The sequence below is a fragment of the Eumetopias jubatus genome, unplaced genomic scaffold (genome assembly GCF_037043125.1).
Source record: "Eumetopias jubatus isolate StellerSeaLion01/CBP00866 unplaced genomic scaffold, mEumJub1_p1.0 scaffold_4, whole genome shotgun sequence".
NCBI lineage: Eukaryota > Metazoa > Chordata > Mammalia > Carnivora > Otariidae > Eumetopias > Eumetopias jubatus.
In genome coordinates, this window is record NW_028274810.1 from 10,401,146 (window position 1) to 10,423,762 (window position 22,617).

General features: G+C 38.4%; 2 protein-coding genes and 1 pseudogene across 8 annotated transcripts in view; 2 read left to right on the forward strand and 1 right to left on the reverse strand.

Annotated features, from left to right (window-relative positions):
* Positions 1–4,551, forward strand: part of TSPAN2 (tetraspanin 2) — a 62,433-nt gene extending 57,882 nt beyond the window's left edge. For 5 of the 6 annotated variants that reach the window (XM_028102163.2, XM_088022323.1, XM_028102166.2 and 2 more), the window contains 2 exons: positions 1,639–1,722; positions 4,364–4,551. In XM_028102163.2, coding sequence (XP_027957964.1) covers positions 1,639–1,722; positions 4,364–4,429 — 150 coding nt within the window. In that variant the 3' untranslated portion in view covers positions 4,430–4,551. The remainder of the gene's footprint in view (positions 1–1,638; positions 1,723–4,363) is intronic. The other variant, XM_028102167.2, reaches the window with a different exon arrangement.
* A 3,824-nt stretch (positions 4,552–8,375) lies between these two features.
* On the forward strand, positions 8,376–11,486 carry LOC114207966 (large ribosomal subunit protein eL30 pseudogene; annotated as a pseudogene). The gene is made up of 2 exons (XR_015768115.1): positions 8,376–8,583; positions 10,467–11,486. The product of XR_015768115.1 is annotated as a large ribosomal subunit protein eL30 pseudogene (transcript).
* Positions 11,487–15,480: 3,994 nt separating this feature from the next.
* On the reverse strand, positions 15,481–19,731 carry TSHB (thyroid stimulating hormone subunit beta). The gene is made up of 3 exons (XM_028101874.2): positions 19,673–19,731; positions 16,176–16,338; positions 15,481–15,735 (listed from the first exon to the last, which is right to left on the reverse strand). Exons 1-3 carry the CDS (start codon positions 19,729–19,731, stop codon positions 15,481–15,483), a joined length of 477 nt encoding a protein of 158 aa, XP_027957675.1.
* Positions 19,732–22,617: the final 2,886 nt, after the last annotated feature.

Here is a 22,617-nt window from a genome sequence, read left to right on the forward strand (position 1 = left end):
GCTCCTAATGACCTAACAGTATGCTGGGATCATCTGCTTCCAGACCCGCGGTTCATCATGGGTAACAAACTGTGAACGCAAAACCACGGATAAGGGGGATCTACTGAATTCCCCAAATTTCAACAGTAAACACATATTTCTTCTACAATGAAGCAAACAAATACATGTTAGTTTTTTCACAAAGAAGAAGCTGGGTGTGAAAGCAAGGGGGGAATATGGGCAGAGCTAGGGGAGGACAATAGTAGAGGGTACTGTTTTAGACTGAAGAACACGGGCACGGCATTATATGATGAGTGGAAACGTCAATGGAGAAGTAGAGGCTAAATGTATAGGAAGAAAAGCTTGTAATGTCAAGAAGCCTGACATTACAGGCTTCCTGAGGTGATGAGAGGGAGGAGACCTGGCTCCGTAAAGGGGTTCACTTTCAACAGAGAAGGGCACTTCTGTGGCTTTGATGAGAGAGAAGGAAGTAAGGAGCAGCGCTGCCTTGTTGACTTCGCATGCTCACTGCCTACAGCAGCGCCTGGCACTGAATGGAGCATGTCAGTTTATAGGTGAAGGAGAAGAAGGTTGGAGGATTTCTATAGGTTGACTCCCATTTTCTCCAGTGAGAGAGCCACTCTCTAGTGCAGTGGTTCTCAAACTTGTACCAGAATGTATTATAATGTGTTATTTTTCTGTGGGTCTGTATCATTTTCTAAACTGTGAACTCCCTAAGGGCAGAAGAAATCATGTCTTATCTCCATATCTACCACACCATTCCAGTGACTGCCTGATGCAGGGCAGATGCTCAAGAACTGTTTGTTGAATGAATGAATGAATGAATGAATGCAGTATGGTAGGAGACATAAGTGGTAAGGGTTTCATATAGCTTATGTGAGTGTTAAAGGGAGTTGACCAGTGACAAATAAAAGGCCCCGGGCAGCCTAAAGACAAAATTGCATAGAGAGCATACCTCTGTACTTAAGAGAATTCCAAATAGAAGCTGGAGAAACTATTTATAATTACAAGTGACCCCTACTGCTCCCTGTCCAATTATCCTCCATTCTTTGAACCTGCCCTGCACAAGTGTCTATGGGGCAGATGAGAGGATAGAGACCCACCCAGCCCAGCCATCATAGAAAGGAGTGGTCCTCTAACTGCTAACATTGTTTTCTTTTGTTTAATTTGAACGCGTATAGAATTTTAAGCCTCTTATTAGGTAATACCTACCTTCCATAATAAATTGGACCGAGTATGTAGAAAGTCTTTTAGATTATTAATAACAGTACAAAAGCAAGGGACTATTATTTGGGGGTTATTTTACTTATTTTTATATGCTGAAAGCAAGAAGATGCCCCAAATTTTTAAATGCTTCGGGTCCTAGAATAGCTTCCTCCAGCCAGGTTTCAGGGTTCTGAAGTGGTCGTTGGCCTAAATAGGAACATTCCACCAAAAAGAGAGGATTGTATTTTTTCCCCAATACACATTTTTGCTTTAAGGTTATCAGAATGGTGCTATCTGAGAGAAGTGGTTTAAATGTGAGCAGAAGCTGACAGGGATTAACTTTCACAGGATGCTCTGTAGAGCAGAGGGTTGGATCAGAGTGATGATTCACAGATACCATCGTTTGTTATTCCTTTTTTTTTTCCAAAACAGAATTGCATTGATGAAATTGAGGCCATAATCAGTGTTAAGCTCCAGCTCATCGGAATTGTTGGTATTGGGATTGCAGGTCTCACGGTGAGAAAGTTCTAGAACTTACCTTTTTTGCTTTCTAAGAAGCCTTTGCATCTTATTTGTCTTCAAGTGTGATATGGCAGTATCTTAGAAGAGATTTCTCATAAAAGTCGGACGTTTGTTGACAGGACATCTTCTAAGAACAAAGCTCATTTGACATAGCAATACTCAGTTCTCTAAAATATGATACCAATTTTAACTTTAACCTAATTATGACCTTGAGTTGATCACTGCAATAACTTCCCACATTAAGGCCAGCAAGCTTAAACTAGACAAGTCATTTCCAATTCTGGGTCACTCCTTACTGTTAGAAATTTTTAAAATAGCCTGCCAGGTTAATCTCTCTCACCTGTGATTTGCAGAAGTAGCGTAGTATAGTGATTAGTAGTGCAAGCTCTGGCATCATGCTGTCTGGGTTCACCTCCTGGCTGCGCTACATACGGGCCCCGGGTTCACCTCCTGGCTGCGCTACTCACGGGCCCCGGGTTCACCTCCTGGCTGCGCTACTCACGGGCCCCGGGTTCACCTCCTGGCTGCGCTACTCACGGGCCCCGGGTTCACCTCCTGGCTGCGCTACATACGGGCCCCGGGTTCACCTCCTGGCTGCGCTACATACGGGCCCCGGGTTCACCTCCTGGCTGCGCTACTCACGGGCCCCGGGTTCACCTCCTGGCTCCGCTACTCACGGGCCCTGGGATCATGGGAAAGTTTCTTAATTTCTCTATCCCTCAATTCCCTCGTCTGTAAAATGAAGATTTTAATGTACCCACCTCATGAGATTGTTGTGAGGATAAAATGGGGTAATACAGATAAAGTATTTATAGGAATTAACTCATATAAAGTGTCTGGAAGATAGCACTCAATGAACGCTAGCTCCGTACATAATCGGAGTGTTCCGAAGCCCAGAATCCAGATAAAGGGAGTAACATATGCGGAAGTGTGAAGCATAGTGCACCCAGGCAGCTGCAGATGGCTCCGGGCCTCCAAAGTACAAGCGTGTGCAAGAATCGATAGGAGTCAAACGGATGTGATAGGAGCAGCAAGAGATGACCGTGAGGATGGTGTGAGGGTCCACATAACCGTGGTCTTTGTGTGCCCTTTTGAGAGACTGGGCTTTATCCTTAAGGTAGTAGGAAGCCACCAAGGGCTAGAAGGACCTGTGCTGCCGTGTGGAGATAAGTTGGAGGGAGGCAGGATTTGAGTCAGGCCAGTAAAGAGGTGATTTCCACTGTCCAGGGGTTGAGCGATAATAGCTAATGCTAATGTAGTACTTACCACCTTGCTATCTCTGTAGATTAATTCATGGTATCAGCTAAGGCAGAGGCAAAGGGCATTACAAGGAAAATCAAGGAATTGGCAGTTTTCTGGGACACACAAGCATCTTCCCTCTTTTCTGTATTTAGAGCACAGAGGGGTGAGGCAACGGGGTGAAATACTATGCTGAGGACCTCCCAATCCAGGGACATCTCTCAGGCCCTCCTCACCTGCTCTGGGGCTAGCCTGGTTGCTATTCTGTGGCTTCCTGAGGACAATTTTGAGGCAGAAGATTTAAAAATGGGCTGCATAATAGAGGTATCAAAGAGACACTCCTAACAATTCTACAGTCTCAATGAGTGAGCATCCTAGAGGCAGTCACCCCTGACTCATGACAGTGCCAGGACAGTGCTGAAAAAGTTCCTTTCTGAGGGGATCCCTTTAGAGTACAACCAGGATGAAGCAAGGGTTGCATCCAACCTGACAACCACACTAAAGGGGGAAGGCTCTCTTTTGGTCATCTTGAATCAGCACCCCCAGAGTTCCTTCTGTAATTCCTTTCTTCTTAAGGTAAGAGTTGCACAGCGTGATCAGTTAGCCAAATGTCCATTAGATGTCTCCCCTGCCATACACTGGAACTGAGTTCTGGCAGCCAGAAGCATAGAGCCCTGCTCCAGGCTGTTCTCTTAAGCCTACCTCTTCCCTTCCATAATAGCAGATAATACATGGCTTTTTAAATGTAACATTTATAGGTTCTAGCCTGATGTAGGATAGGATTAAGGAGAGAATCATAGGGTTATGGTACAGATTTCTTTAAACAAACATTGACGGTAGTTAATAAACATCGCACCCACAGATTACATTCTATAGGCTTTGTGAAATTGTAGGGGAAATGATTGAGAACAAGAAAGATCTTTTGGCATCCTTTTATTCAAACCATACCAGTGGCTATTGGTTTTGCCAAGTATTTGGCTTTTCAAGGAATTATCCAAGAGGCAGAAGACGTCAGTAATACCATAGTTCCAACACCTCAGTTTATGCTTTGGGAAAACTATTGAGTTAAATAGTGAAGCATCATTTGTACCTTAAAATGGAGCAGGAAAAGTGAAGAGATGCTCTACTTTGTAATCTGTGGTCACTGTTTCAAAATTTCAGAGTTTTTCCAACAATAAGAAACTATTTAGACCAAAGCGTAAACAGCTAATAGTTGACAGGTTAATATGGAACTCTTTAGCCATCAGCCGTAATTAAGTAGTATATATAAAAATGCCATTATAGCCAGTAATTATTGGTTATAATTATTTGTTAGACATCCACGCAGTTTGCTGACTTTTTTTAAATCAATTTCTATCATTTGAAAGTCATTAACAAGTGGTTCCTTCTGTTTCAGATCTTTGGCATGATATTCAGCATGGTTCTTTGCTGTGCAATACGAACCTCACGAGATATGATATGAAGCTACTTCTACATGAAAATTGCAATCTAGAGCCTTCATACGGCTGTCACCAGAACTGTCTCCTGGCTCATTTTTAATATTCAAAGGACATTAGGATCTAAAATAATATGCTGTTAATTGTACATTTGCACATGTATGTATGTTTGGCTCATTATTCGTTTACCCCTTGAGTGAATGCTGTGTATATGTTGACTGAGATTCATGTGTGATCTGTGTTTCTGGTGTATGCATTGTACATAATGAAATCTGTTTGCTGGAAATTCCTGGTTCTTATTGTATCAGAGGAACAACCTATTTGACTCTCAGAAAAAGATCATCAAACTTTGATAAACTTTAAAAACTTGGCTATTCAGAAGAAATGATAATGGGTCATTTTCTCAGATTCTAGCCATAGAAAGTTAGATACAGAGAATTCAGGATTTCTGGTTAACGGAAGCAATAAGTTACAGGACTTGAGAGATCATGGTGTAGTGCTAAAACTGACTACATCTGAGTTAGGTGTAAGGGTTTCCTGGGATTTTTTTATATACATACTCTACCCAGAACACAGTAAAACACAATTTTAGAACTAAACACATCTGTAAAACTAAATATAGCATGGAAAATCTAATTTGAATAAGTCATACTTTCCTAGTATTTAAAAACAAAAAACTCCCTCTGAAGAGTGGTCACACAATCATGTGCCCTATAAAAGTGAGTGTTTTTAGGACTTTAAAAAAATACCTTTTAGTAACTTTTTAAAGAAATTTTTTGTTCTTATATAAATACATTTAAATATTACTTTATAACTTTCTTTTTCTGACTCTGCTCTGAACTACAGCAGCCCTCACATGAACAAAAGGGCTTTTATCTCAAATTTTTCCATGTTTCTCCAAATGTACAAATAGAAAGACAAAAGCAAGAGATCTGGCAGTTGCAAATAGTGGGAAAGAGAATTTTTACTGGCACTGTATCTTTGAAATACCTCATAACTTGAGTTTACATATTTTCCTAATTTTTTGTATTTTTCTTATTCACCTAGAGAATTCTTCTTCATAGATTTTGACCTACTGTTTTCACCCCTTAAGATAAAACAGAATCCTTCCTAATTCATATATTATAAGCATCCTTGGCCAAACCAAAAGAAAGAAAAGCATCTACTGGTTGTGTGCACATAGCAGAGACAAGCTAAGAAAATTAAAATACTTAAACCCACAGAACAGAAATATTTTTTCTATGTAAATCTCCCATAAAAATAAAATTTTCATGTTCTTTATGGTCTTGATGCTTCAATTTAGGTAGGTAAACCCAAATTTAGAATCTAAACTTATATCTTTGTCAATTTTTAACAACTTAGTACATTTAGTAGATCATAGAGGGGTTTTTTTTATTACATTTTAAAAGGCCACACAAAAGTGAAAGTACGGGGGACTTTGGAAACCATGTAAGTTCATATGCCTGTGAGAACACAAGTCTTTGGGTATGCACTAAAGGAAAGTGTGCACTCCCAAGAAACTTTTACAAAACGTTTTGCTGAAAAGACCTAACCGCTACAAATGGTCTTATTTGCATAGAGAACCACACTTCCTCTGCCATACTTGCTACGGCTACTAACTTTAGAGGAAGCTTCTATGGAAAAAAGAAGTCAGATTGGAAGCAAGCTAAAAATTTAATTGTACATGGCTACTTCACTGTGTCTATAGCTAAAGAAAAGTTTATTTTAACAAAATCACTTCATGAAATAGATGTTTATACTCCAGTAGGTGAGAAATATAACCTTTTAAGCAAAGAACAAAGAGCCCATCTCTCTTCATGGCTGTAGTTCATCCTCTACCTGAAGACAGGCCCAAGTGCATACGTTTCTTCCACCTCAGAATCGTCTCTGATTCAAAAAAACTGTTTCATTCTATACCTGATTAACAACCTTAAGAAGACTACAATACTTAAAAGTGGGGGAGTGGAGATCTGTTCCATCTATGGTTAATGTGTCCCTCTTGGGAGTAGTTTTTCCAAAATCTGTGCCATGAGTAAAATTAGAGAATTCCACCTCTGAGTGAGGGTAGATTTTTATATATCGTAAATCTATATATATCTTGAATTCCTATATATCTTGAATCTATATATGTCTTAAATCTATATATCTTGAATATATAACTCTTGAATATATATACACATATAACTTGAATATATGTATGCCTGAATGTGTGTGAATACAGACATATTCATGTATACATATATGGGTACATATATACACACACACACACATATATAAATTTTTGGTTATATCTGTTTACCTGAACTGATTTGAGATCAGACCCAAACATATTCTTAAGCATCTGGTACCAAGGCACTGAATTAAAATTTCTTGATGAACTATTTTAAGTTATTTCAAATTAAATTTTCTATGTACTGGAATTGCTTGCTTGATTTCTCTTAAAATTCTATTATATCTTTTTTAAAAGGGATTTTTAAAAAGATTTTATTTATTTATTTGACAGAGAGAGACACAGCAAGAGAGGGAACACAAGCAGGGGGAGTGGGAGAGGGAGAAGCAGGCTTCCCGTGGAGCAGGGAGCCCGATGTGGGGCTCAATCCCAGGACCCTGGGATCATGACCTGAGCCAAAGACAGGCACTTAGCGACTGTGAGAAAGTTCTAGAACTTACCTTTTTTGCTTTCTAAGAAGCAGGTGCCCCAAAATTCTAATATATCTTTATACACATCTTTACGCAACTTATCTAAATGTCCAATTACCAAACAATATGGTTAAAAAAAAAAAAGAGGAAAGAATAGTAACCCTTCTGTAGTATGACTATGAGGAGCTAGACTTAAAAGCAACACCCTAAGGACTTTTGTGCAAATAGATTTCAATTAACATTGTCTCATCCAAACCATACTATCCAGAATAGCTCCTTTGTTGTCCAGAGTTCAATCTGTAAAGCCACACACTGATACAGGGACCAGTGTAGTCCCCCGCACAGTTATCCAAGAGAGTTGCTCTCCTTTCCCCCTGTGCACCATTAATAGATTTACTTGATGAAAATGAGGCTTGTGGGGAAAAGGCAGTGAAGGAGATAGTGTAGCTTTCCTTCTGAAGTAAGTATCAAAGATTAAAAGGAAGAGGCACCCTTGGGAGTTCAGGAACTTTCCTGGTTCACTGCTCCATTGACACCCCCTTTGGCCACCAGCCCCTGATTTCAGCAACCCTATTTTACCCACCCATATGAGGGAGGATTCGTGGGCCCCAAGGCCAGTCAATTAACAGCATCATCTTAATTTGGACTTGTCAAAATCAAATTTATATTAAGGTATATTTTAAGGGCACAAAAAGTTTCTACTTTCTTTCAACATGACTATTTTTTCCTATAAAATGTACCTGTAAGTTATTATCTGTAGGTATCCATTGCAAGGTAAAAAGACTACACTAATTCAAAATGTTATTAATCATTTTGTTGATATCCTCACTGTCAACAAAAGTTAAATACATCCCAGGAAACCACTACTCCAATGGCTATCTCCTGGGGATATGGAAAGCATGAAGTATAGAAGTAATATGTCCTGAATGCTGTGAAGCAAAATCTGTGCTGATTTCATAAAATTTTTAGCTAATGTGCCAAAAACCCATCTGAAGCTTTGGGATTTGTTTTCGTTGTTTTTTTTCTTGTATAATTTAATGTTAGTTTTACTTATATTAACTAGAAGAAATTTAAATTAAAAGAAATAACCAACGATGAGGTTAGCAAACCTGGCAATGAATGAATATTATCTAAATTGTTACAATTATTATATTGATGAGAGTTTCTGTTAATTATAAATCAAATATGCATCATCATGCATAACCGAAGATACTTCTGCATCATACCAAATGCCTATTTGAACACATTCATTTGTTGAATTAATGAATAACTTTTGATATATTTCCCAATTCTATTTTAATTCAAAGACTTAATACCAATAGCCATAGTCTGAGTCCCTATATTTTCCTCTGGGCCTGCTCTGCCTTATAAGATGCAACCCACTCTAATATTAGATTTTTGTTTACTTTGTTTGAGGACTACTATTTTATACATTTGAAAAAACTCTTTAGAAGATAGTGATATGCTAAGATGAACAAGAGAAGTCTGCCTTCAAGGAGCTTCGACTGGGACAAAAACAGGCAAATATAATTCCCATGAGGTAAGTGCTATGATATTGACTAACCAGAAGTAGACCCTCTCTATCTTGGAGAGGCTGGTCAGGGGAGAGAGATTTTCTGAATTTTGAGGTCTCTAAACTGAGTCCTGAAGAACTCATACAAATTATCCAAATAAAAAGTAATAGCAGGAGAGAAGAAAAGTGGATCACTAGGGTAACGACATCAAGAAGACCCTGAAACAGACAGCATGGAAGCATTCCAAGAGGACATGTCAAGAACCGGGGAGATGAAGGGCCCTGTTAAACTATACCAAGGAGTCTTATCTTTGTACAGCCATCACAGCATAAATTTTAAGCAATGAGTTACAGAATCAAATTTGAACCTTTTAAAAATCACGTAGCTTTAGTATGAACAATGATTGGAGGGCAAAGGCCAGAGGATTTCATGAGGATTTCTAACTAACATACTGGGATTCCTACCAAGAAGTAGACAGATATAGGGGCAGTTGAGGGAAAGAGGAACGTGGAATCATTCCCAGGTTTCCTGACAGCTGAAGGATGGTGGTGCCCAGGAGAAAAAGCAGACTGCAGTGACGAAGCAAGTTGGAGATGACTATAGGACATCCAAGAGGAAACATAATCAGGTACTAGATACATACCCTGAAGCTCAGGAAAGGAGTCTGAGCTGGAACTATAGTTTAGGAATCTGCAACATAAAAGTAGTAGTGCCCATATTTGAACAATATGGGTAGCCTTTCACATTAAAGACCTCAGTGAGAAATTTTCAAAAACTAAAATCCTCTACTCCAGTAAAGTTTAAAGCCCGAAACAGTTCTATACTCCCCATCCATTCCTCCATCTCACGCTGGAGGGTCTCTATCAGCTACCTGCGAACTCCTTCAGTAGCTGCCATCTAAACCATCTTTTATTGAAATGGGTAGTTTCTCATCTGTTGTACATTTAACAGGGTCTGAAGGGTCAATAGGATACATAAGGTTATCAGAACACTAGCCCTTCTTTCACAAAATGTGCAAATTTCATTCCTATAGCACAAAGCAAAATTACATTTCCAGAAGAAGTACAGTTCAGAACTACATTACAGTTGCCTGCTAGACCATAGCATGGATTTCTACTCATCATAGAGAAGGATAGCAAGAAAAGACAGGAAAAGAGAAAATGTGGACTTTGGCCTCATTAGGACTGATTATAAATGCCATAGATGTATTATGTTATGAATCCAGATATGTGACCTCCACTGGGCCCTCTAGGGTGACACAGTGGTCAGAGAAGATAAGGACCTGTATATCGGACTATTAGTAAGTCATTGTCAACATTACTGGAAACAGTTTCAAGGGAAGATGGGAGCGGAAGTCAAATCATAGTGGGTTGAGAAGAGAATGAGAAGTGAGGAAATAAATGGTCAGTGTAGGTGGCTTGTTATAGTCTGAAAGTTTATGTCTCCTTAAAATTCATGTGTTGAAATCCAAATGCCCAGTGTAATGGTATTAGGAGGTGAGGTCTTTTGGAGATTCCTAGGTCATGAGAGTGGAGCCCCCATAAATGGGATTAGTGTTCTTATAAAAGAGGCCCCACAGAGATCTCTTGGCCCTTCCACCAAATGAGGACACAGTGAGAAGGACCAGTTATGAACTAGGAAAAAATCTCTCAATGGAACACGACCATGCTGAGCACCATGACCTTGAACTTCCCAGCCTCCAAAATAGGTTTCTGTTGTTTATAAGCTACCCAGTCTGTGGTATTTTGTTATAGCCACCCAAACAGATTAAGATGGGATTTTTACACACACAGGCACGCACGCACGCACAAACTGGAATAAGAATTCAAAGAGAGAGGAGCAAATAAACAAAAGGTTGCACAGGCTCACAAGAAGATTTAGTTGTTTTTGCTTTTACATTTTTATTTAGGAAGAGATTGAAGAATGATTCTTGCTGAGGAGAAAAAGCCAATAAAGAGGAAGCAAGAGAAAAGAGAAAACAGCAAAGTCCTGGAGAAAATGGGGGATGGGATCTTTTAAAACTAAGGGGAAAGTCTTTCCTTTCTCTCTCCCAGCCATTTTGGCGGCTGCTTTTGGTTGGAGCTGTCCCACATCTAAGGCAGGAAGATGGTGGCCACAAAGAAGACGAAAAAGTCGCTGGAGTCGATCAACTCCAGGCTCCAGCTTGTTATGAAAAGTGGAAATTATGTGCTGGGGTACAAGCAGACTCTGAAAATGATCAGACATGGCAAAGCGAAACTGGTCATCCTCGCCAACAACTGCCCAGCCTTGAGGAAATCTGAAATAGAATACTACGCCATGTTAGCCAAAACTGGTGTCCATCACTACAGTGGCAATAATATTGAATTGGGCACAGCATGTGGGAAATACTACAGAGTATGCACACTGGCTATCATTGATCCAGGTGATTCTGATATCATTAGAAGCATGCCAGAACAGACTGGTGAAAAGTAAATCATGCAAAATTTTTCTTTAATAAAACTGGCCACAGCTTGTTAAAAAAAAAAAAAAAAAAGACTAAGGGGAAAGATGCTGAATCAGTCAGTACTTTTCAGTTGCAAGTGTCAGAATCCCAACTCGGACTAGCTTAAGCAGTTATGATTAAAAGTTACAATTTCAGTAAGACTGTTGAATCACAGACCTGTACCTCTGAAACAAATAATACATTATATGTTTTTAAAACGATAAAAGAAGATAGCCAGAAGGGAAAAATGAAGGGGGTGGAATCAAAGGGGGAGATGAACCATAAGAGACTATGGACTCTGAGAAACAAACTGAGGGTTCTAGAGGGGAGGAGGGTGTGGGGGATGGGTTAGCCTGGTGATGGGTATTAAAGAGGGCACGTACCGCATGGAGCACTGGGTGTTACACGCAAACGATGAATCATGGAACACTACATCAAAAACTAATGATGTAATGTATGGTGATTAACAAACATAATAAAAAAAAAGTTACAATTTCATTTAGACTTGAAGTCAGCTTCTGATTAGACTCAAATGATATCATTAGGTCTCTCTCCTTCACCCTCTCTTGCTGTCCTCTGGGTTGGCTTTATTCTCAGGCTGGCTGTTTCCAGGAGATGCCAAAGATGGCCAGCAGTGGCTGTAGGCTCACAGCTTACAAACCCCAATAGGCCAAACATTCCTCTTTGTCCAATAGTTATAATAAAAGCCCTGAGACTGACTCCTACTGGAAGAGATTAGTTCACATGCCCATCCCTCAATCAATCAGGGTTGGTTGAGCCTAAATAGCATGCCCACCTCCATCATTTGAATTGAAAATGTGGGTGGGGGTGGTACAGGACGAGAGGCACTTGGAGGGATGACAGGCAGGAGTCTGTCTACCTCCTGGCTAGGAGGTAAAAATTGGGATGGGAACAGATATGGACACTCCAGTAGAAAGCACTACATTTGTGGTCCCAATGAGAGTCAACCCCTACTCGATCATCAACATCACACCCTTCCAGGAGGAATAGCCCCTGCCCCGAGACCCAGATGCTGAAGAAGAAAACATGAACCTGCCCATGTCCAGCAGGTACTCCATGTCCTGTGGCTGTGCTGCACCCTGCAACCTGCCACTCTACCTGCTGGCCTACTCCAGCCCTGTTGTCAATCACTCCAGGTTCCTGAATGAGGAAGTGCACCCCCAGGAGACAATGACCTTAAGCATCATACCTTGCAACCTGGGGATTTCATCTGTTGGAAAAGACACCTCCAGAAAGACTCTTTGACCTCGCAGGACAGGCCCATAATTATCAGGAATTGCTAACCACCTTTGTGCTGCCAAACTCTAGGGAACAGACTCTTGGATTCACATGATGCATCTAAAGAAAGCACCAAAGCCTGACTGTACACCGTCTGGTGACCTGAAAGTAAAGATTTCCTGGAATTGAAGCAGACACATCTGATGAGACAGCTTTTCCAAGATGTCTGGACAGGACTATATACCTTTTACTCCCTGTTGCTTCTTCTCTCTGCTTCTTCCATGGAAAGACCATATCCTTGTCCGCATTTCCCAAGCCCTTGCAAAAGAGGAGAACCTAGTCTTTTGATTATGGCTTTTCAGAAACAACTTCATTATGATCCTGGGACACATTAATTTTCACTTGCTTTTTCTGAAGGGTTAGAATTTTCAGAATTCACAAAAGTCTTCTTTTATCTAAACTATTAACTGACTTTGGATTTTTATCCAGATTTATGGTTTCTGAATTTGCAAACTTACAGGTTGTATTATCAATAACACATTTGGTTCCAAACAGTTCTTTTGAGATAAATAGTATTTTAAAACATCTTTGAAGTTTTGCTATTTTTCAAAAAGTTCATCAACTATTTCTTCATGTTTATACTTGCACTCTGTCTTCCCAAATGCACTGGGTTAATTCTTTCAGTACACTCCTGCAGTATTCACTAATCTGCTTTCATGGTCGCTTTAAGCAGAGACTTCTAGGAGGCATGCATGACTCCAGGTTTGCCTTCACAGAGAGAACCTTTCTCCCCATAATTGGGATAAATGCCAATAAATATTTCAGTTGGCTATTTTCAGACCTAGAGTCCTGGTTTAAAACCATCATACAATTTGGAATTGTTATGTTATTTCTTTTATTATGTTAAGTTTTGTATTTTCTTTACCATCAAACTTCTTTTAAAAACCACATACCTGGGACTCCTGGGTGGCTCAGTTGGTTAAGCGACTGCCTTCGGCTCAGGTCATGATCCTGGAGTCCCGGGATCAAGTCCCACATCAGGCTCCCTGCTCAGCGGGGAGTCTGCTTCTCCCTATGACCCTCCCCATCTTGTGCTCTCTCACTCTGTCTCTCAAATTAAAACAAAACAAAACAAAAACATGTACCCAATAAAGGTGATGCTGGCTCAATGCTTCAAGGTGAATTCCAACACTTAAAACCTTGAAAAAATAGGCTTTTTTAAAATTAATATTTGTTTATCTATTTGAGAGAGAGAGAGAGAGCATGGGGGGAGGGAGAGAGAATCACAAGCAGACTACCCACTGAGTACAGAGCCTGATGCGGGGCTCAATCCCACAACCCTGAAATCATGAGCTGAGCCAAAATCAAGAGTCGGGACACCTAACCAACTGAGCCACCCAGGTGCCCTGAAAAGATAGACTTTAGAGGAGCAGTACCTGAGAGTTTCTCCCTGCTAACCTTCCTTCTTGCTCAGATGTAGCCTGAAGTGGTTTCTAACTACTCTGTCCTTTCCCTCTGACATAGGACATGACAACCAGGAAAAGTCCTTCCTGGTACCAAGGGACAAACCCATTAAATAGAAAGAACTTGACTTTTGATCAGTGATGCTTTCAAAGAAAGATCTTGATCAAAATGTGAAAATTAATAAAAGGAAATCTTGTTCAGAATGGCATCCACCAGCTAGGACGGGGAGCTCTCATGACCCACGATGTCTTGTCAATTTCAGGTCCCATGAAAGTCGTATGTGATTAGTGCCAGTTAGGTTTGAACATTAGACATTTTACTCATTAATCAAAGATCTGTGTTTCATATACAGTTTTTAGAGGGGATGTTATAATCCTGCAGCTTTAAGTGTTCATGTTATCAAGTGATATGAGAACCCAAACCCCCAGATTAATATTTGAAGACTATGCTGATGTCAACCTCAAATATTAAGGTAAGCATAATGTGGATCCCTGACTTTGTATATAAATGTACAACTATTCCCTCCCCGTTGGCAGAGCATTACCTTGGTACTAATCCATCTACACTACCTCACCACCTGCACACACGCACGCACACACACACACACACACACATGCGGCACTGTCAGCATGTAGGCATTTACAAGATGCCCAGCTGAATTCATCCAGTGACTGTGGGATACAGCAAAGACAACCATCCCTGATGATAATTGATTTTTACCCTGATGGTAACAGTTTAGACGGAGAGAAATGGGCAAATATAGGATAAATCATCTTTTTGAGGTCAAGTCTGCAAGGCACTAGGTCTGTCTCACTTCACGCATCTATTGAGACCAAATTCATGAAACAGTACCTAAGGAAGGAAAAATAAATAAATAAACAGCCACTTACAGAGTTCATCTGCCAGAAAACAGTGTTTCAATATTGGTGAAGGTTTAGATTAGAATTTAGGATGATTCTATGCTATTTAATCCCTTAGCACTCTCCACCTGTCCCTAAAATCTTTCACAATCATACTAATTTTTCAGGACACCAAAAGCTAAAACAGCACAAGTTGCTTTTGGTATAAATACTGAAAAGTGTCTCCTATTACTTGAAAGAATACAAAGGATTTAGACTTCCACATGTAAAATGATCATGGCCTCTTTTCTAGGCTTTTGGGGTATAACTTTCATAAGTCAGTTGGCCCATCAGAGTAATTAAATTAAAGAGAACAGTTTTTAGAATAGAATATACTGTCTATTGAGTTTTGGTTAAGTTCTATCCTGTGTATTTGAATAACTAGAATACAGTGTTATGTTGCAGATTTCACATATTTTTTACTCTCTATGTCCTCTCCAGTCCTGCTTCTAGCTTTTGGAAGCAAGTGTCGCCAGTACCCTGATGCCCTATGTTCCTTCAGCTTCTGATCACATTACCCTTATAACTCGGCAGCATCCCCATATTCATTTTCTATGTCAAGATAAGCCTCATGTCATGGCCTTCTGTTAAGAAAGCCTGCTCAAGCCTGGCTTTCATTAGTACTTCATATCCCTGTTTGCCATTTTACCTGCACTCTGCCCTTTCATGTGGAAACTAACCCTCATATGAGCTCAAAAGGCTCTTTCATTCACCTTTTCTTCTAAAGCCTGTGGGTATAGGTTTGGATGAAATAGTATTCAAAATGTACACAATGTGTTGTGAAATGTATTGATATTTTATTAATTTTATTCCAGGTGAACACATTTAACTGAATTGCAAGTTACATCACTAGTAAGTTAGATAGAAAATCCCACCACATAGGACTTCTGAGGTTTGGTACAATAGTTTGTCTTGATGGCCTCATGTATACAGTCACTATAGTCAGTATCACACTTGCCACACTTACAGCTTATAGCTACAGGGTAGGAGAAATAGGGAGTAACATGGCGTGGGCATCCTGGTATTTCTACAGTCTTGTACATGAAGTCTCTATATGTACAAACATCCTGGGACAGAGCATATTTGGGAAGAAACAGTTTGCCATTGATATCCTGAGGAAAGAACAGAAAAGGGAGCATAATGTTAATTCACTTATATTCCTTTGACACAAATAAGATTGGGGAGGATTCCTTAGTCCCATTCCCCAGTACCAAGTCAACATATCCACACTGAATCCTATAGAGACAAAAATCACACACACACACACACACACACACACACACACACACACCCCTCTCTTTTATCCTTGATCATGGGAACAATATAAGGTTTAAATAAATTCTGGGAGTAAAACTATCATGAAATTTTCTATACCAATTGTGCTAAAAAGATCGATATAATACTATAACCTGGGGACTCTACCTCTAAGGAGCCAATAACATTAGATTTAGGAAATGAGGTTGTTATTTATCTCATTTCCTTTCTGGATAGAAATGGACTGAGTCTAGGTTTATCTAATTTACAGCCAAAAGAAGTGAGGTGAACTACATACCCGTGTCATACAATATCCAGCACAGATGGTGGTGTTGATGGTTAGGCAATAAGCACACTCTTTCCTTTCGACATGCATCGTATACTCAGTTGGAAAACAAAAAGACATTACTTGCCCACATGCAAGGCCAAAAAGCATGGACATCAGGTAGATAGCAGTCATGCTAAATCAAAGATAAAATTAAAGAATCTATTACATGTATCCTTTAGGACATTCAGAAGTGACATTTAGAAAGAGCTAAAATGTGTGTGCATGCATGTGTGTGTGTGTGAATATTTGTATTTATTGAATGCCTACTTCATTCTAGGCCTGATATTAGGTGCTTTTACGTAGTTAATACTCTCAATAATCTTTCTTTATGCATTTAGATGTGACTATGAGTCACATACCTCATAATGGAGGAACTCACATAGTCAAGGTCCTGCTTGCAAGTGTCACTTAGCAACACTGGGCAGTGTAAAGGAAAGCCTGAAACATCACAACAGAACAGTGGCAGAGACACATAATGTCAACTAAGTGTAAAACAATTCACTCAGTGGAAACAGTACGAATACCTGCCCCTAATTATAAGATGTCAGCTAAAAGCGAGGCCTCAGTAGGGGCTTTCTCAGAACAGTAGTTTTCTAAAAACTTTAGTTCATTACGGCCAACAGACCAGTCATAATCAGAAAGCCCAAAGAAACTAAGAAAAAGTATAATCAGACTTCAGTACCATCTCAGCACAAATCATCTTGCATATAATTCTATCCAATGTCTATCAAGGAAGACAAGATAAAGCTAGAGAATGTCCAGAATAGGTCAACTAAAATCACCACTGGTGTTAAAGGGCTAGCCCAGAAATCTAGAAACCCCCCTTTTTTCAACCCTGAGGATATGCAAAAAATATAGGTTGACACAGAGAAAGACCATCAAGGACAGACCCGCTGTTGGTTAGCCAGAAAAGTAGAATAAGTTTTAGCTGCATGGAAGACAACAGAGGGTCCATTGTGCCCCAGACAGAAGAATATGTATCTCAGTAGAACCTGTCTAATGAAGAGTTTGTTCAATATCAACTCTGTTTATCATAATGAGCTGGATAAAATTATGACTAATGGCAGATAAATTAGATAAATATATATTGAGCATTTAAACCAGGCAATGAGAAATACAAAATGGATAAACTATGGTCCTTGACTTCAAGGGCTGAGAGTCTAATCACAGTAGATAAGATTGAGCACTAATAAAAAAATATTGTTCTAAGTGCTCTGAAAGAGTCCAAATTATGACTCTGAGACAAAATTATCAAAAATTTCTTCTGTATAAACAAGGAAGTGAAGTAATCCATTAAAAAGTTTTCCTGGTTAACTCCTTTAGATAAAATGTTGCATATTCAAGTATTCTTCAGAAAGTTTTGGTATTTCAATTAAAGAGCAAAAATATAAGAATTCCTTCCTCATGGAGTCTGGTTCTCTCAAGTGTTTTGTGAATGTAAGCTCTCTTTATGGTACAGAATTGGTTCTGTTATTTTAGAGCCACAGACCTAGAGGATCCTCTAAAAATGACATAAAATACTCAGCCATCATGATCATATCGTTCTTGCCTCTCTAGCCAGCCAACTACTGGGTTTTTGCATAAAAAATAATTAATCACATATTTTAGCTCTGTGATTCTACATAAAATAGATGTGTGGTAATCTAGTGGTAAGTCCTGGAGTCAAGGGATAGAATTCTATTTCAAGATCTCCCATGGCTCTATAAGAAATTGACTAAAATATTTAATCTGTCTGGGCCTTATTTTCTTATCTGGAAAACATAGAGAGACAAGTAAACCCAACCCTATTTTTTTTATTGTGTTGTCACCATATAGTACATCATTAATTTTTGATGTAGTGTTCAACGATTCTTTATTTGCGTATAACACTCAGTGCTCATTACAACATGTGCCCTCCTTGATACCCATCACCAGATTACCCCATCCTTCCTCACTCCCCTCCACTCTGAAACCCTCAGATTGTTTCCCGGAGTCCATAGTCTCTCATTGTTCATCTCCCCCTCTGGCTTCCCCCCCTTCAGTTTTCCCTTCCTATTTTTAATTGTAGGAGAAAACACTGTTTTAGAACTTTTACCCGTTGTTATCATATTCATTATGGATACTATATTTTTTCAAATTTCCTCTTATAAATGTAAAACTCTAAACAAACAAAAGGAAAAACTAAAAGGGCTGAATTACTAGCAATGGTAGCTGTATAATTTTGTGGATTTAAAAAAAGTAAGAATTATTCTTTCCCCTTTATTGCAAATAGTAAAACTTTACCTACAGAATCTTTCTGAGCCTCAATTTCCTCATCTAAAAGGAAGGCTTAGAACCAGAAGATGATTGAGAAGGTCTTTTCAGCACAAATAGATTGTAATTCTATGTGATAAATTAGTGTCAGGTCCCTATTCCATAAGACTCAGTGATCTAGAATTCTGCTTCTAGATTTTCTTACAATTATGTGTAACTGAGCAACTTAATATCTTTTTGCCTTCATTTTTCCATATGCTCCTTCCTAAAATCATAAAAAGAATAAAACAATATATGTGAAGCTCTTGGAATGATATGGAAGAAAGACTAGTAACTATATAACACTATATAAATCAGTATTAGTTAATACCTCCCTATATGATCTGCCATAATTTCTTCTTTATTGTCACCTGGATTCTAATCTCTGCAACTTAATTGCCTCTTTTAAAATCATGATAAATGATTTATTGAGCACCTAAGCACAGAAGGCATGATATGATTTCAGGCCCTAAATAATGAGAGATGCCTTTTTCAGTGGCATGACCATCTGTCTACACTTTCAATATTTTACCTTATTATAAGATATCTTCTTTCCTTTACCACTTACCCCACCTTACCCTCTTTTTGTTCTTACTGCCTTCATTCTTAATAAAGACATTGTTCTCTACTCCTCCAATTTTCTCTGCCAATCTTTTCTCTCCAATTTCCTTACTATGCTATGAAAAGAATCAATTGCCCACTCTATAAGCAATCCAGGAACTTCACTAAACAATATATTTTTCTAGAAACCAATATGTACTATAAGGCAGGGAATGTTCATTGGACACTATCCAAAGTGAATTTACTGTAAGTTTTCCCAGAAGTATATGATCATCAAAGATAACCATTAGTAATTTATAGGATTTAATATACAGATTATTCAATTAATAAAAATGTTTAAATCAAAATAGAAATAGAAAGCAATGCACATCAATTAGCCTTCATGAGGGAATTGACCAGTTATTCCTTTTACTTGAAGTCAATGAAATTTTTCTTATCCTTATATATGTAGTTTACCCACCTTTACCTACCACCGAACAATTTTGGAGCAATAATTAGAATTCTTAGAGTCTATAGAAGCAAATTATCACTTAGCATTTGCCATTTTTTAATATCAACTAAAATGGTGAAAATGAAAAAAAGAATTAGGATGAGAACATTTCATTTCACAAAGCCTTCTCAGTGTAGACACCTACCTTACTTTGCATTGGGGAGCTGATCGTATAATGACCCAGACTAAAAACTCTTGGTTCATTTTATACCCTTCAGGATAAATCCTCTCTGATCTCCTTGTTTATATAGTTGCGTTTGAATTACTGCTTTCTTATCTGAAAAGACAGCTATTGAAAATTCATACTGAACCCCAAATAAAATGTGTTTAGACAAACAATTTCACAACATACTCCTCTGGAAACTCTGACATTATTACAGCATGAATTTTCCTCTCTCCTATTTCAAAATAAAATTACCCTTTTAAATACATCCTTTATTAATATTTAGTAATACTAACAAAGGATATACACAGGAGAAAAAATTTTAAAAAAACTCTATACCATCTAAGTTAGTCTTGAGAATAAAGAATTTATTTTGGGCTTGAATGCCCCAAATTTTGCCTAAATTCTCATTTACAGATATATAAAATTATTGCTTATCTACAAAACAAAGGCAACTTTTTAATGGAACTCCAGGGCAAATAACATGTGTTGCCGATTAAAACAAAAAGAAATCCTTGATTAGTTCAGAATATTTTATTGTTTTATCTTCGGATTTGAAAAAATAATAAATATAATTTACATGTGTGTAAGAACAGTCATTTAAGTAAATGACCAAATCTGACAAGATGTCAAACTGATCTGAAATCAAATCCTGGCTCTGCCATCTACTATGACATTAACATGCTTGAGCTTTATTTTCATTTTGTCACCTATTTAAAGGTAATATCAGTGTTTATGTAAAGCACTTAACACAGTGTCTGCCATATAATAAGTGCTTAATAAATGATAGCTAATTTAATAATTCAACACTTATTTGTTTAATAATTAGTCAGAATGCCTAGTATATAACAGGCAGTCATTTTTTATGTTTAATGCACAAATGGCTGAGGGAGTGCATGAATAAAAAATTATTGAATTTTTGAAAACAACATACACTTTTCTCCATCTCCATGGCTGTAACTCAATTTTACTTCTTTCAATCCATTTTTCTCTGTTCAAGGTAATATACCAAAAGTTCAATGAGAATTTTCCATTGCCCTCAGAAAAAAAGTCCCTTACAATGATACTTGTAATCTATTTTGCAAGATACCTTGCAATCTATTTTGCCTCTCTGGTTTTATCTGTCACCCCTCCCCCTATCTTCTCCACCCTCCCTCCTTTTTCTATGTTCTTCAGCCAAACTAAAAGGAATTCCTCAAATTAGTCACTTTCTTTCTTGCCTCCAAGTCCTTTCATATGCCATTCTCTCTGTCTAGAACATCTGCCTGATCCCCCACTCCATGCCTCATCCCACCTAATTCCTACTCATCTTTCATTAGTTAAGTGAGAAAGCAGACCTTCTGGAAAGCCCTCTCTTGATTCCCCAAGGCCTTCCTCATGGTTAGTGTTTTAAAAGAATTAGAGAAAATAATAGGACATCTGGCACATGGTAGATACTCAATAAATCATAGATACTATTCTTGATTATTGACAACCCCATTGATCTTCATTTATCCTAGTCTTTAGCAAAAGTTAATGAAAAAAAAAAAAAATAAGTGCGGGTATAGGTGAGTCTCCCTGGTGGTGGGATGGAGAGATCAAGGCAGAATCTGGTATATTTACCAGGAATAGCCATTCCAGAGGCCTCCAAATCTCAGAAATATAAGTTACTATGTAATAAGAGAAAAACTCTGAAAACAGGAAAAGTGGAAATGAAGATACCAAACTTAACCTGCTTCATGTGATTCCAAGCAAGATATTAAGACAGGAGTACAGTAATTGGGAACATTAGATGTTTGTTTCTAGTGGAAGTAGTACCTCTGTTGTATAAATAATTAATTCAGGAACTCAGTTTCTAGCACATTTACATACCTATCCCTGAGAAATATATATATGTATAATAGAATTGATATATACTTGGCCTATTACTTAAAAAACTATTAAAATATATCATATATTTATGTAATTATTTTCTTTTCAAAGGGAATATCATGTATATGATCTCATACTCTTAAAAGAATCCAGGCAGACTGAACTTTCACTTCTGGCCCAGATTTCCTCTCTCACCTAAAATAACTGTAAGCAGGACAAAATATATAAAACAATGCTTTGCATACAGTGGACATTAGGCAACAACAACAAAAAGTGATCCCAGAGAGATGGGAAACAAACAAGAGAACTACAGCTTACTGCCTGGAGAAAGTTTCTGGCAGGTGGTACAGGGAAATGCACCATGCATGGCTGAGGCCAGAATTGTCCCCAAAATGAGGAGATGGACTTGGGAGTCCATGGAATCCGGGTCCTAGAATTCACAGAGAGGAATATTGGAGAAGAGAGAACTACACACAGAAATCTGGAGATCTGCAGAGGATGTCTTTCAGTATTCAGTGGAAAATGATAAACTCATGCATGTGATAAAATTAGATGAGGCTAGGAAAAGAAATATCTGGAAGGATTAAAGAGAATAGTCGTGGGACTCACACAGGGTTAGGCATAGTGCTTGTACCCACCAGCAACAGTGGAAAATCTCCTAACTCATGGGAAATCAGGCAGTATACTCAGAAGGGTTTTGCTTCAGCAAGGGGAAAAATTAGCCCTAAACTAACTGCTGTTCTGACCCTGCCAAAAAAAGCTTACAAACAAGACCTAAAATGATCAACTGTTTGCAAGTAACATAACTGTCAATAAACTAAGCTGAAGAATATTTACAGGTATGCAACAATATTTGGCACGCAAGAAGGTAGAATCTACAATATGTGGCATTTAATAAAAAAGTTAGTAGTCAGGCAAAGAAGCAAGAAAATACAATTCATAATGAAAAGGAAATTAGTCAATTGAAACTGACCCAGAAATAGTACAGATAACAGAATTAGTAGACGAGGAACATCAAAACATAACACTACCAAAGGAATACAAAACTTTTCAGTAACTAATCCCAAAGAAATAGA